The sequence below is a fragment of the Taurulus bubalis genome (genome assembly GCF_910589615.1).
Source record: "Taurulus bubalis genome assembly, chromosome: 6".
NCBI classification, from domain to species: domain Eukaryota; kingdom Metazoa; phylum Chordata; class Actinopteri; order Perciformes; family Cottidae; genus Taurulus; species Taurulus bubalis.
This window is the reverse complement of record NC_136594.1, coordinates 9,806,700-9,822,696: the sequence shown is the minus strand read 5'-3', so window position 1 is coordinate 9,822,696 and position 15,997 is coordinate 9,806,700. Positions and strand designations below refer to the sequence as shown.

Below are 15,997 nucleotides of genomic sequence, written 5' to 3'. Positions count from 1 at the left end.
TGAATGTACTCAAAAATAAAAATCACCATGAATTTGTATTTTCATCTTTCTCTTCACATCCAACACACATATACGCATGAAACCCACTTAAATGCATAATTTGTTCGTGAACAGCCTGAATACGGTGTTCGCCATCAGCGTCCCACACACTCCTCCTCAGACAGCATTTCCTCAAGGTCTCTGCTTTGTCACACAAATACCAGAGTCCTTTTCAAACCCTTCTGCTCGAGCTGATTGTTGCACTGCACTGAGAGCCAAGATGGCTGATGCGTATGCTTGGTGAACTAGTATATCTGTATTCATTGCACATCTTTCTACTTTTTTCTCAGTTCTCCTCCCACTCTCTCCTATAACAGACATGGTTTTCTCTCGGAAGGTCACCTCTTTATCGTCTTTAAAAAGTCAACTTCTCTAATCATGGTGCATCATTTACGCCTCTGCTATCTTCTTCCCTTTTCCCCCACATGTGTTTGTTGAAGTGCCGATTCATACAGGAAAAGGGAAAATCCCCTAAATCCCGCTCATACTCATCTTTACCTCCTCCACCGTCTCTCCGAATGTTCCCTCCTCTAATATCAGGCCAGCTATGAAGCACTATAGTGTGGCCACACACGACAGAGCACTCAGTTGGGTCTAACACGCAGAGGAGTGAAAGCGAGTGCTAAAGAAGGAGCCAAGGACATTCTTTTGTAACAGGAATTGCGAGGAGGGCTATCTGCAAGGATTTTTGTCTTCAGACCCAGTTTCTCCTTGAATGGGCTCACTGTTTGTTTGCACATGAGGGTTTTAACAGCCAGTTTCAATGATTGCGTTGAAGAGCGTTATCGGGCTTGCCCTGCAACACTAGCTATGTAACAGAGGTGGGGGCATAGTCGAAGCAGACCGTGGAGGAGCATAATCTGTGACTCAGTTGCCAGGTTTGAAATGTGCATTCCTCTCCTAAAAGACTCTTAGTGGAGAGATGTGCAAGTCAGTGAAATCGTTCTCATCACATTCAAATACTGGCATATTTAGTCGAGGACGGGGGGGAAATAATAGAACTGAGATGCAAATAGCAACACTTGCAATTAGGCTCGAAGACAGAGGACAGAGAGGGAAACAAGAGTACGCAAACGAGAGACAATGACAACCAGATAAGAGGGAAAGAACGAAACAGGGGCAGTGAGACCGACAGGAACACAATGATTTGATTATACAGTATTGGGGACGAGGGTAACGTGAGATTTAACACAACACATGGATCATTAGACCTCTGCTGAGAACTATGCTGAATAGAGGCCTTCACAGAGAGAGAGAGAGAGAGAGAGAGAGAGAGAGAGAGAGAGAGAGAGAGAGAGAGAGAGAGAGAGAGAGAGAGAGAGAGAGAGAGAGAGAGAGAGACATCAACTCTTTAGCTAATCTGTTATTGTTTGACTCTGGAAATATACTTGCTATGAAGCTGCTACACAGCAATTCAGCTTTTCCTCTATTTATGCACATACATTATAGAAGGTGTTCAAAAAAGACTGTTGGTGCATGCATGAAACGATCAATACTGTATGAAAACACACAATCATTACTGTGGAGTGACATGTGAGGTCAATAATGAAACTTAATTGTGTCTGTGAATAATTTTTCTTTGTTAAATATTACACTGGTAATTCTATAGGGCTGGTTACTGTCATATTGGCAACAGCAGGTGGAAATAACGGTTGACGGATTGCTCTGAGGATCTCAGAGGATGAACTGTTTGGTATTTTATCATTTTATCAATAGATTAGTCAACAACAAAATGATAATGCTGGTTCATATTTAGCTATTGGGCTATAATCAATGCAATCACAGACTTCTGCCTCAGAGTCCAAAGTAACAGAATAAATGTTTTCAAGGCTGTTCCTCACTTCAGATGTATTGAACCATATCTACCACTATCTTTTTCTAACTTTCAATCTGTTCTTTTCAAGACCTGTTCTTCATAGAAATGTTGTTTAAACACTTAATGCAATTCAAACTTCAGATTTGGATATCCCAAGATATCTGACCAAATGGCACAAAATGTAAAATCCATGGTATGCGGGTGATTACATGTGGTTTTAACTTCAACTTTGTGTGAAATCAGTCCTGGTGAAGCCAAACTTCAATCCCTACCGTCTCCATCTTGCCTAAGGGTGAAGCAATATTGATGTAATGCAGCAGTGATGTGTGGTTAACCATCTAATGCCAATGTTTACCTTCATCAGTGGGGTTAAATCCACAGATGTCGCAGATGCAGCGAACCCACTTATTCATCTCGTCTTCTGTGTCAGCCACCAGGTAGAAGACGCGGTCAATGGTCTTGATGTCGAATATGAACCTGTGCTCCAGGTCCTTCTTGTTGAACGTCAGCCCAGCGTCCACCTGAAGCGTTCACAAACAAGTCTTAGTTTAATATGACAGTCACAAACAAATACAAAAATAAAGTAAATATTTACAGCCAATGAATAAGAAAGCTATTTCGTATAGATAAGTAGTAGAGCTGAAATAAAAAGTCCTTCCAAACTCAGTGTAACATGTCAAACATGTGAAATGTTATTCTTTTACATTATTATTCATATCTATATCACTTATTTGCATAAAAACACACGATTCAAATGAGTAAATATTGATTATATTTCTATTTAAAATACTTACTATGACTACTATTGGCAATAGTAGTTTTAATGATGTATTATAAGCTAGTTAGAGCTGGTGCTGGGAAGTTAAACAGATCATAATTCCCACACAAATATATATTTTATTTTGCTGGGAAAACATCTAATCAAGTTAGTTGTTCCAAATATTTGTACGGTTGTTATTCACAGCTTATTTTAGACAGTGTTGGGGGGCAACGAGTTACAAAGTAACGGATTACAGTAACGTAATTACTTTTATAGGTAACGAAGCAAAGTAACGCATTACACTCAAAATATTGGTAACTACACTACTTTACTAGACCTCAGTAACGCGCGTTCCTGCGTTACTCAAGCCATTTGTACCAGTCCGAAAAGTTCTCTTTTAGCGGCGCGCGAGTCACACGACACTTCCTGCATGAACAACCTATCACAGAACTCGATCTGAGTGATTTGAGTGCCGTAGCTGCTGGTGTGTAGAAGGAGGGAAGCGGGGAATGGATGAGACGGAGACGGAATGCCCGGATTCAACTGGGAGGTTCTCTCCAGGTTCCCTAGGATTAAGGATATTGCAAAGCAATACAACACTCCAATACCATCAAGTGCATCTGTCTGTAATGACGTGGAGCTTCTAATGAGGACAAGACACGTCTGTATGAACGGAATCACTTTACTGGTGCACTGCAGTATTACAACTGTTAAAGCGATTGAGAACGCGCTCTTGCACCCGACATGTATATATATTCCACACGTAACATCAACATTAGTTAGCGTCAACAAGCACGTATCACTGTACTTTATGCCATCAAAGTAAAAGCACTTCCTGTTTACATGCTCTTCACAATAAGAGTAAATCATGTAATAAAACAAGTTACAACACTGTCAAAAGGCTTTTCAGCCTGGGCAGTATTGTTCTGACCCCAAGGAGGAACAGGCTGTCGGATAAAAGATTCAAGAGACTTTTACTCATGCGATACAATCGCTATTTTGAAGAATAGAGAAAAATGATAAACTTCATAGGATATAGTGCACTTTCTGTTTATTTAGGCAATGATGAAGTGGATTTTCTGTTTATTTAATTGCATTTTCAGTTTCTATTTTTTGGGTTAAGTGCATTTCTGTTTCTATTTTATGGGAAAAAGTGCCATTCATTTTTCTATTTTTCTTAAACCACTACAATGATTCCTATAACAAGCTGGTTTTGTTCTTAGGAGTCGGCCCCCAATTGGTTTAGTGGGGTCTCATGTTTCCAAAAGCCTGATTTTAATGTGTTATGCTGTTTGACCTGAATGTCCCCACCATACACAGCCTCTTGTATCCTGTTGTTTGTGGATTTTAAAGTGAGGCATATTTCTTTGACAGTGTGAACAGGGTTAATGTTCGTTCAAGTTAATGGCTGAGTTTTATATGCCATTTTGTTTTACATGTTTACAATTACAATACACTATGTGGAAAGGCTAAGAGATGCCCTTTATTGAACATTGAAAATAAAGTGATTAAAGGGCCATGATGTTTGTCCATGTAACTTTGCGGTTAATTTGGACATTTGCTTAAAAAAATGGAAAGTAAAGTAACTAGTAGTGAAGTTACTTTTCAAATGCAGTAACTAGTAAAGTAATCTAGTTATAATTTTCAGAAGTAACTAGTAACTTGTAACTCGTTACTTTTTCTGAGTAACTACCCCAGCACTGATTTTAAACTTGCATTTCTGTCAAATTGTGAGCTTTATGAATTATGAGGCTGACCGGTGGCCAGTCACCGGTCATGGCCAAACTGCTGAAAACCGGTCGGTTTCAATCGGCGGAAGATCAATGGGTACATTTCTAGTAGTCGGCTGTTGGGCCGACGGCAGGCACTACTGGAGAGCTCTAAGTGTGGAATAGTCCAGGATACTGTAATTGTTGAACACACTAAAGCAAATTCCTTGCATGTGAAAACCTACTAAATTCTGATGTGATAATAAATACTGCCAAATATAGATATTCATTCAATAGGCCGACATTTACATTTAGATTTTCTTTTCTTTTATTTGAAATGACAAGAAAGGTAAAGTTCTACAAATTCACCAGTACCGTCAGCCAACAAGGCCCAAAGAAATTGCTTACCTATGACTTATAGTAAAAGCGCCTAACGCCATGCTCGCATGAACAAAATGTGGCTAGATTTAAACTAAGAATTAACCATACATTAGAAATGTGGAAAGTGCCTTTTGAGATTGCAACAGAGGAGCCATACCTGCTCGCACAAGTTGAGATCAATCACGCGGATGGGCTTCTTGGCATGGTCATTCTTGTAGTACTCCAATACGTCTGGGTCGCCCGTCAGACGGCCGCTGCGAAGAACAAACCACCGCTTCTTCCATGCCTGCAGAGAAAGAAGGCCAAAGGTTATATGTGTGTTCTCACAATGACTGCTCCATTCTTGCCTGACCACTGGCCAAATGCTTTATTTTTCCTGTTTAGCCAATGTGTCCTAGCATAGCTTGTGTCTCTGTGTGCATTCTCCACCAGCTGCACTGCTCTCACTGAAGAATACTCGAGGCCAGAGGAAAGAGGCCCGCAAACCAGAAATATGTGTCTGGGATGACCAGAACAAAAGCCACATAGTTTGGCCTAGCACCATGATTGGGGTGAATAACCAAAAGAGAAACAGGCTATTGGGTATTTTCTTTCAAATGGGATTTGTCGTCCGTGAGAAAAAAAGGACCACAAAGCAGAAAAAAAGAGTTCCGGCAAAGCAGACAGACAAAAAAGACATAATCAGCTGAGATCTATGACTTCATGTTGTGTACACACATAAAGGACGGTTCAATAATTAAATCCTTATCCTAAAGTGCATTAAAGAGATAGCCGATGAGACACCACCTGCATCCCTTTTTATCTGGGACAATTCAATACATCAGTAATGTATTACTGAAATATAAAAACGTCCCACTGTGCCACAGCATTTCAAAATAGAGCTATTTTACTCATGGCAGACAACAAACAAACCATAAAGCTTCAGAACTTGTTTACATATCACGCATAGAAGTCTTATCATCTGTTGTTTAAAAGATATAGGTCAGGGAGAGTGAGAAGCCTCTTCAGACCTTCAAAAGTAAATACGATGCCACGCTGTTCTCTTTCTAGATTGCATTTTCCACCTCATGGTGTTCGTAGTTATATTTAGAAAACATATCCAGCAGTCATCCATTTAAATGCAGACTCAAGAGGGTCATGAACTCTTGATTTTGCCAAGTCATTCGAGTTGGGCTGATTGTTTTGTTTTGTGGTTCAAATAAGTCATCCACAAAATACTAGCTAAACTTGTCTGAGCAATTGCTGGATTTTATCACAAGATAAGATGATTCCCTACCATTTGTTGCTGAAGCTAGGGAAAGTATGGAGGGACACTTTGTACAAGTTTCACCAACCGAATTGTGTAATACTCAAATCAAGAAATCAAATAACTGATTGAATACAAGAAACCTTTCCAGTCCCGTTTGAAATGTGAGTAAATGATAAACCAACTACACAAGCAACCAGCACAGAGATCACACAGATCTGGAAGCAGACCAACAGAGTGTGAGGAATGCAAACTAAAGCTTTTTTGTTATCGTTTTGTACGATTTTGACCATATTAACAATGCTGTGGATGTGCGTTTCTTTTTCATCTCTTAGCTGTTTTCCCATCCACAGGGTGTCCTTTGTTACTGGGCCAAGGCCCTGACTGAGACAGCATGATGAGCATCAGACATTTCCCTCCAAAAACAGGATGAAAAAACAACTTGTAGATCTGAAATGCCCCTTGCTTTTAAACTGCGGGCACACAGACATACAGGAATCGCATGGACAAAAACACAAAAACATTCAATAACACACACAATCACATAAAAATAAAAAAAACACTCGTCACATACCACACTGACATATTGCACACACACACATTCAAAAAGGACATCATTATATAATCACAAACACACCCACTAAGTCCAAATGAGGCTTACACCTATAAAACCTACATCTTTTGAGGCAGGCCTCCTTAAATGTCCAATTAAACCGTAAAAGCTAAAGTGAATGTGCTAAAACAACACTGATATGTCTGTGTTGGGTTGGTCGCACAAAGGCGGTGGGTGTGGAGAGGGAACCTCTCTCTCTGGCACATGACAAAGCAATCTTGGGTCAAGTTACCCTGTGGAGAACAGAAGGACCAAGAGCTTAGGTTACAGCGAGGCCAGGCCCGCCCAGGCTGAGAAGTTGACAACTGGGTAAATTGTGCACGCTGAGGACAAGTGAGGCAAGTGAGACCTGTTTAATCAAACTGCTACACATTCATTGAGTTAGAGTTCTTTTTTCAAATTCATGAGAAACCAACCAGTTACTTACAGTTGAGAGATAAAAACCAAACATCTGAACACTCATTTACGTTCAAACTCAAACTGAAGACCAACATAAAATACATGGCCCATCAATATTTTAATTTTGAGATCTGAGAATTTCTGAATGTATTGCTTGGTCTGCTCTTTGACAATGACTTGACAAACATACATCACACAGGTGGCTGCAGTTCCTGCAAAACTACAAATGAAACAGCTTTAAGAACAGCACTTGAAAATGCTGATAAAATTATTATTAAAAAAAAAAGGGGCTACAAAAGGAAGAATATCATATGAAAAAACAAAAAAAACAAATGGAGAGATTAATATAGCAAGACAAAAAGGAAGACAAAAGATAAATATATAAAATAAACTGCCCCAAATAAGATGTATAAAAGATGTCTCGGGGCAAAATAAGTACAACAAGGAAATAATCAAAAAGATAACAGAAAAGATGATGTGTCAGCAGCCGTTCCCTCCTGGGGCAAGACAGTAAAAAAATGCATTGATCTCAAAATAATTGAGAATAAGCTAGAATGAAAAAAAAATCTAAGATAAAATGTAAACTCCCAAGACGCTAAGGGTCAATCACAGTTACAAGCAGCGGCCTTTGATTCAAAAGAAGAGCAGCCCTGAAGAGAATCTGCATCCAGCGTTTCTGAACTGCCACATTAGCATGGTCACAGACAGTAGTAGCTCTAGGATGACAAGCTGTGTGCTAGCTTGAGCATCTCTCCTCCATCTGTGGATTTTCACACAGCTCTGCTCATGCACAATTATGCACCACTTGATTTGTGCCACCCATTCAGCAGCAGACACGTGCAAAACAATAAAAACGTATATAATGATACACAGATGAAAACATATCTCAGAGTCAGGAACATCCTTACTTGACATGCATACGGACAGTGACTTCATTTATATGCACACAAGACAACAGGAAAGTGGAAGCAATCTGGTTACGACAGGAAGTCAAACACATTTACATGCAGTGCAATAACTCGGTTACTGTAAAATCCACATTTGGGTGCAGCTGGTCAGTAATTTGATTTCTCCTCTACTGTCCACCATATTTTTTTAACCAATGTGGGCAGATTTTAAGTGTGTTAGTGATATGCACTGCAGCCAGAAGTGTTCTTTTTCTTTTTTTATTAAAAGCATTTGGACTGAGAGCGCAGTGGGAGAACAGGCACTTGTAGTGAGACAACACTTTTTTTTCCTTAATGTGCGAATGTGTCTGCATAAAAAAAAAAAACTGATACCACTAATTTATCTGAGCATTTATTTCACTTGAAGTTGCACTTTGGTTTTACAAATTTAAGATGCAAGGACGCACCACAACGAGCAACCTTTTGGACTTTTATCCCTATGATTTGCCGTTACTATGAGAATTTGTCACGCATGTACACTCTTGTGCCAGACTTGTTGGAAACCTGATTGTGGTCAATAAATCAGGTTTCTCCAGAAAAAGATCTTTCCCTTGACTAGATTTAGTCAATTTGACCCAGAATCCTTGAGCTGAAAGAAACACATCAACTGCACCATTTTCCACCAGAAGTGTCTTATTTTGCCATCAACAAAAATGCCAACAGAATAATTTGACATATGATTATAATTACATCGAAAGTTGACACATCTCTTCACGTGTGTGTGTGTGTGTGTGTGTGTGCTGACACACTGAATATCAACATGACAGAACCCAAACCAGAGTACTTTGAACCCAATGCCACAGACAAACACTGGAACAGTGTCACCAGATGACCTCTGTCAAACCCTTAGTAGTTGTCCACCATTACATACCTCTTGTCAAGGCTCATGAAGAACATGATGAGGCATATAGTCCTGCTTTTGTTGTGTATTCCATTGTGGCCAGTGTCAAATTAATGGTTAAATCCCAACTGGTCCGAGCCAGGGTCAAGTACTTAATGACTGAAGGAAAGATGTACATCCATTCTAGTCTTCCTTAATCCACCAACTGATTGTGAACCATTCAGCTCACTCAGCAATCACAGAGCCCACAGTTTGTCGAAGTCTGGTGTTCACGGGCCCCAGTCTTGGGAATGGGACGGCATGGGACGATACTGGACTGGGATGGTGGGGGCTCCCCTAGCATGGCAGCTGTCCCCGCCAAACCCTCTCTATCCCCCCTTCCTCCAAGCGTCCCAGTGTCTTCTGATAGGGTGAAACACAGGAAGACACCCTCTATTCGCCCACCCAGGACCTACAGCCTATGAGGCCAGACAGAGAGGGCATTGAGGGTCTGACTAAGAAGATGACAGGGGAAGGAAGGGTGGGAGGGTTGAGGGGAGATGCCAACCAAGTGGAGTCACGCCGCCGTCAGAGGCCTTTTGACCCAACAACACTGCAGCATGACAAAGGCAAAGATGGAGAGAGAAGTCGGTTAAGTGCGTAAGGAGGGAGAAAATACGCAAAACAGACTATCTAATACAGCATTTTGGGGAAATAGGCTTATTTGCTTACTTAACGAGCAGCTGATAACACTCACATGTCTGTATCTACAGCCATCAGCCGGCCATGAAATAGTCCTGCATATAACCACTCAGAAAACATCCATTTGTTGCGTTTGTTACAATGTAAGTGTTAAACTATTCCTTTTAGACACTGGCTGGCATCAATAGAGACTTCTGCAAAGCCATCTGGCTATTCTTAGTAATGTCTTATCTATTACAGCTCCATGGCAAACATTTCAGCGTATTTTCCCTGTTGCCAGATATAAAGAATGAAATGAGCCGTAGCATTCACACATCAGACTTTGGAAATGTCCTACTTGGTAACGTGCCATGCCAGAATCCATACCAGGAGAAGTAGAGAAATGAATGAGACAATATGGCAGCACTGCATTTTGATTAAAGACTTGGCAAGACTCCTAAATGCAGTAAGACAGTGGAAATTAGCTCTATGATTCAGCCCGCAGTTGCTAAAAATAAATGTGTGGCCAAATCAGTCTCCTAATACAAGAGATTCATCTAGACTATTAGTCTAAATGTATAAAACTAGTTCCTGGTGAACCATCCTGCCAACACCCCTCAAGCTCCACCAACTCCAGTTTTACTGCACTTAAAAGGATAATTTGTGCTTCATGGTTTAGATAGATTAATGCGGCCTAAAAAGCCTTTAAGTGCACTAATTGCTAATGTGAATGTACTGTCATCACAGGCTGTTAAACTACATACTTAAACCCATCCTCCATATCTCTAATGGTACCGAGACAGGCCTGTGGGTTACTATATTTCTGCAGTAGCAGCAGTTGGGACATTACACAAGGCTGTATCTTCAGGACGTGGACAGATTTCCCCGACACTGCTGTTGGACAATATGTCACAACAACAGTCATTTGTGTTTCAACTGATTCATGTATGGCCGTCAGTGTTAATGCAGGCAAACATGTGCCCGCTTTGCACATTGAATGCAAGACTATCGTAGGGCATTTAAAAAGGACACCAAATTGATTGACTAAATCATTTACTTGCACTGTGAAACCACATGTTTTTATGTTTACTGCACATGCAAGTTTTACAAGCTACTCTCGGTAACCTATGTAACTGCACAGACAACATCCAAACATACTTCCAATCTACTTTCCTATAAGAGAACACAGAAAAAGTCTTAGTCCGAGCATATAACCACAGAAGCATGGCTAAGAGAAGTGCACAGCCAATATGGCACCGCATATATCACAATACATAGGCACTTAAGGCTCCATGCTTCTTTTAAAAGGGCAGTATGTATGTATCAGTATGCAGTTAAGATACATGGTCCTAGAAAAATAAAACCACAGGATAAAAATGCATGTTATCATGATGTAAAGCAAAAACGGAGGAGGAGAATCTCTGCATGGTTGTCCTATAGTGCTGTCAGAATTGCAGCCAATAAAAAGGTGCCAAATTTGAAAATCAGAGCATATCTAGTGCCTCAACACAGCTCTCAGCATGACGATGGCTAACAGTGGTAACAGCACTAACAGCTCCGTCAGCACCATTGCCATTGTTTGCACTAACAGGGGGATCAGAGGGTAGGCGCTACGCTTCCGTGAAAACGCCACCAGTCAGGATGCCGTTATCAGCTGTAACCGCCGTATGAGCGCAGTGCAGAGTGGCGGCCATGAGCTAACCAGTGGGGCATGCTCACATGCACTAAAAGGTTTACGCGGCCAGCCCGGCGATGTCAACAAAGCAAGGACGAGCTCAGATTACAACATACACGGAGGCATATTGCATTCGTTCTCACTCCACTATAAGTTTACACAAATTGAATTGCAAAATGAATGTTCTGATTTCATATAAAGAACCTTTAAAAAAAGACTACCAGGAATACAAATAAGAGAATCACAATATCACCACAATATTACATGTGTCTACATTTCAGACACAACACAAGGGAATTTGTATTATTATCTTTGCTGATTTAACTTTGGAATGCACTAAGTGTCTTTACCATGCATTCCCAAGTGAAATCAACAGCACAAGCCACTCAAAAAACTCTACACAAAATGAAGGAGAAAAAAATGCCCTGGTGCATTAGTCATCTCTATATTCAGTAAATCAGTGTTTTCAGAGAATTATCGGAGCCTTCTCCAGTTCACCCATTATGTTTTAGCATTTAGCTTAGCTCACAGACTCCGGGTACATCGTTAGCACTTAGCAGCATGAGAGTGGCCGGGCCATCTGTCCCTTCTGAGTGGGCAAATGACCTGCACCCCAGCTGCACTGACTCATCCCGACTAGGACAACTTCTCTGTTTGTTCCTCAGAAAAACACAGTGGAAGGGATGGAGCGAGGGAGCGAGGGAGAGGCAGGGCGCAGATAGAGCACAGGGTGAAAACGAGGGAAGGAAGGTCAATACTCTAGCGATAACGGAACAAATTAGTATGTGGTATTGTTTAATCTGCCAGAAATCACAACCAGACAACATGTTATGGCCAAGCAGAAAACAGACCACCTTTTACGGTCAGTTGATATGAAATGTAAAAGAAAAAAAAACTCTCTTACGCTCACAGTTGCACAGTCTCTCTCTCAAGCAGGAAATTAAACATACAGTGTGTCAATATCTGTGTACTCTTCCGTCTAATTAGAAGGAATGAGGAGTGAGCTGAGAAAATGTAAATGAAGCATCAGGTGTTGTGATCTTACTCAGCGTTTAAGTGTGGGAAAAAATATATAGATGACATTCATTACTTAGAGCTATATCGGTGCAATTCATTTTATTTGTTGCAATAGCTTCGGCCTTCAATCATTAAATCGCTTCAGCTGTAAACATTTAAGCAGGTTGTGTACTTAATATGTTTAAAGGAAGTGTTTTATAATTAAGGATGAGTCTGTGAAATGTTACACTACAGCTACACAAAAACAGGAATACTTATTTTTGTCTTAAGCAAAACCCAGTTTCTTTACGTTGGTCATGTCATATCATATAAAAATGTTTAGGGAGACAAAAATCAAGGACTGAATTTCAAACAGTAATTGACCTGAATTTTCAATCACTGCATTTGAATGATGCAGAAAAGTAACAAAACTACAAAGGATTTCCATGACACTGCAGTCAGACCCAAACGCAATAAACAAATACGCAATCTTGTAGACCGCAGTGCTTCCCTTAGCCTCACTACCAGGACCGTACGACTATGCTGAACAAAGGATGTTCTAAGAGAGGAGTGTCAAGAGCGTCAGAGGTTTTGGCGCTCACAGCGTTGGTGACGAGGTCTGGAGCAGGAGGGGGGGGGACAAAAGCGCCTCTATGCTTAGTGCCGCAACTTGTATAAATCAGTCTTTGTTAGCGAGACATGACTGGGATTCTTGCTAAACAGCTATTTTTACATCCTTGAGCACCAGAGAGGGCAGTTACCGTACAAGTAAGAGTGCATGGCCTTTGGCTATGTGAGGCTGATCGGCCAACGTCATCGGCTCTCCGCCTGCTGGAAGGAGAGGGGACTTCCATGAAACGTGTACACGCCTGAGCAATGGGCAGTTAATAGTCAGCCAACTCTATCGCCAGCTTCTGTACACAAAACTCTTGATGGAGACTTGTTGGATGAACCCGGTGCATTGCTCGACCTGACATGAACCACATCCACAGCAGGCGGGAAGCTCAGTATTCTATTCACAGCGGATAAAGTAAAGAACTGTCTGGAAAAAACCACCTTAACTGATCCCTCCATGCATGTAAGCCGAGAACTAATTCCATGTCGAGGATGCATCTTGGAGTTCTCAATCATTCATCTATATACCAATAAAGATTAGGATCCAGCATGCAAATGTAAAGTGACAGTTTAGACGGGCTATAGATTATCACTGAAGGTTTTGACATCAATATCCTTAATTATCGCCATTCACTCTATTTCAGGCAGTAAGCACTGTGTACTATTTTTGCAAGCATACGGTTAGTTAATTTGACCCAAGCAGTCACAATTGAACCGGTAACACTGGCTCAAGACCCAATGTTTTGTTTTGTTTTTTCTAACAAAAAAGAAATTGTGGCACTGGATCCAAAATTAAATGGAAATTGATAACACACGCTCTAAACAAGCTTTGGTGAACTAATAAGCACTTTGTCCTGATCCCACAGCATCGATTCCAACCTTCTTGCCCAAACACTAACTGCCATCACCAAGACTGAGACAGAGCACCACAGTGCTTGACTTGATATTCAAAAAAAAAAAAAAATATATATACACCTATAAATATTTACAGATTATCCGTGACAGAATCCTTTTGAAGAATTTAAGTGAATAACAGTGACCCTACCTTGCAAGCTGTATATCCGTAAGAGCTGTTTTCATTCGGTGTCTTATTTCTGTTAATGAAAGTGTGTAACCGATTGCTGCGTGCTGTTTGTTGTTGTTGTGCGCCTTCTGACTTTATCATGTGCAGCAGTGTGTGTAAGGGTCTGTAGCTCAAGACCTCTCCCTCCTCTGACTTCCTGTTCTATGTAATCAGGTTGTCCCAGACTCTCTTAACTGCCACTGCTGTATCAGAAGGGGGTGGGAGAAGGAAGACGAAAGAGCATGTGTTAAGTCGACGAAAATGAGGTCGGCGTGCACCCCAATGAATAAGTGAAATATTTCATTGTTCCAATGAAGTTATTTTATGTTACAATTTGGCTCTTCTTTTACGTTATGGCCACCAATACTATACATTACTATTAAATTGCAAAACCACAGAGCTGCTGTGACTTTTAGACTGAAGGGAACAAAGCACCGTGAGAGATCACAGGTTATTAACAAGTCCAGTTTAACCAAAGTACACACCATGAAACGTGGAAATGAGGGCCAACCCTCTACTACTCGAGTATTGTGGTTGCACGGTAAACATCCAGACATTACCTGGCCAACTGCCTTTATCTTCCTAAATGACATTGATTTAGAATGATCATGCACCGTTTTGCCATAACTGACATCCTGCTTCAAGAGGAAACGCATCACATTAAGGAAATAAAGGCAGCTTTTCATGGGGGCTTTAAAACCCTTCTCACTACTCGTGTTGCATGTCTTAATGGTTCTAATGCACCCCTGTCCCCAGATTACAGCAGTAAAACATTAATTTCTTAATTCTTCATTGCTAATCAAAAGTTCTATGCAGCTCAGAATTATTGACAAATCACTTTCCTTGCATTTGTCTTTCTAGTGTTGCATCTGAAGGCTCCATCCTCTACCTTGAATCAGAGCCTTCCTCTGCTTCCTGTAGAGACATTATGATTCTGTTTCCCATCTGCACTCTCAATGAAAAAAAAGATCAGCGATGCCACAGCATGGACAGCTTCCTCTACATGCCTGCTTCACAAAAGCTCTCCCTGGGCAGCTGGGACACTTCTGCTAAAGCTGCAAAGATAGCTGGTCCGTGACTGGAGGTCTTGTAAGTGAGGCGATAAGAAGGGCTTAGAGAGCGCAGGAAAATGTAAGAAAGCTCTTGCCCAGATTTCCATTCAATATTGAGGCACTGATTTGCAATCCTGTCCTCTCCTGTCTTCTCTTGCAGCATGCATGTTTGATGGTAGCTTTTTTTAACATTTCAGTGACAATAAGGTGCTTTTTATTATGTTGTCCAAACAAAGTGTGCACTCCTCAGTACAAAAACAAGTGATGTTGCCAGGCAGCCCTAACGAAGCCAAGCCATGCATGAAAACTTTGCAGACTGCACCTTTCTGCATTAACAGAAGCACTTTTAACGACGTTTTAACCCTAACCATAGCAGTCTGAAAGCCCTCAACAACAGAGGTGTAGATGGGCAATGATTCTAAGATAATGATTCTATAATAATAATAATAACAATAATAATTATTAGGCATGTGAACATTTCCAAATTTTAATTTTGATTTAATAATTCCAATAATGCGTTACTGCATTTGGGGCAACCGCAAACTATTGTAAAAGTAGTCCGGTATGGATATAAGGTATGGATATAATAAAAACAATGGAAAAAAATATTTTCCAAAAAAAACATTTTGTAGGAAATATAAAAGTCTCTTTTCTTTGCACCCATAATAGGATTGAGACCAAAGACAGCAGAGGAAATAAACAAAGAGAAATAGAGTGAGAACAAGCTAAAGATAGGACCACCCAGGCAAACAGCAACACCAGCGTATGTGTGACTGTGTGTGTCCTACTGAACCTGTACATGTCCATCTGACAAACACCCACAGAGGAAAATTGTAACTCCCAAATGTTTCTGAACTTATCAATTATCATCCGCATCCACCCCATAGCGCTGCTCCCATGTGAGAGTCAACCTCTTCATTTCTCTCCTCTCCAAGAGAAAACAAGAACAAATCTTTGTTAAACTGAAACATCACATCCTTGCTTTGTGTGCAAGCGCCCCATCTTCCCACACAGGTCAGAGACACAACAGTGAGAATCTCAAGTCTCAATTCTTCCAGAAGAATCAAAGCTCAAGATCCAGAATTCCTAAGAAACTAGACATCCATTTTTAATGGCATGCAAATGACAAACCTTGCATAACACAAGGCCATATATAGTTTATGGGCTCCGAATTGTCCATGTTCT

The 15,997-nt window shown here is 40.7% G+C and overlaps 1 protein-coding gene across 1 annotated transcript in view; it reads right to left on the bottom strand.

The window, feature by feature from the left end:
* The window catches only part of gab1 (GRB2-associated binding protein 1), a gene marked incomplete at its 5' end in the record, with an annotated part of 49,328 nt that overhangs the window by 14,052 nt on the left and 19,279 nt on the right, over positions 1-15,997 (bottom strand). Inside the window, 2 exons of the mRNA XM_079219725.1 lie at positions 2,211-2,376; positions 4,863-4,991. Coding sequence (XP_079075851.1) covers positions 2,211-2,376; positions 4,863-4,991 — 295 coding nt within the window. The remainder of the gene's footprint in view (positions 1-2,210; positions 2,377-4,862; positions 4,992-15,997) is intronic.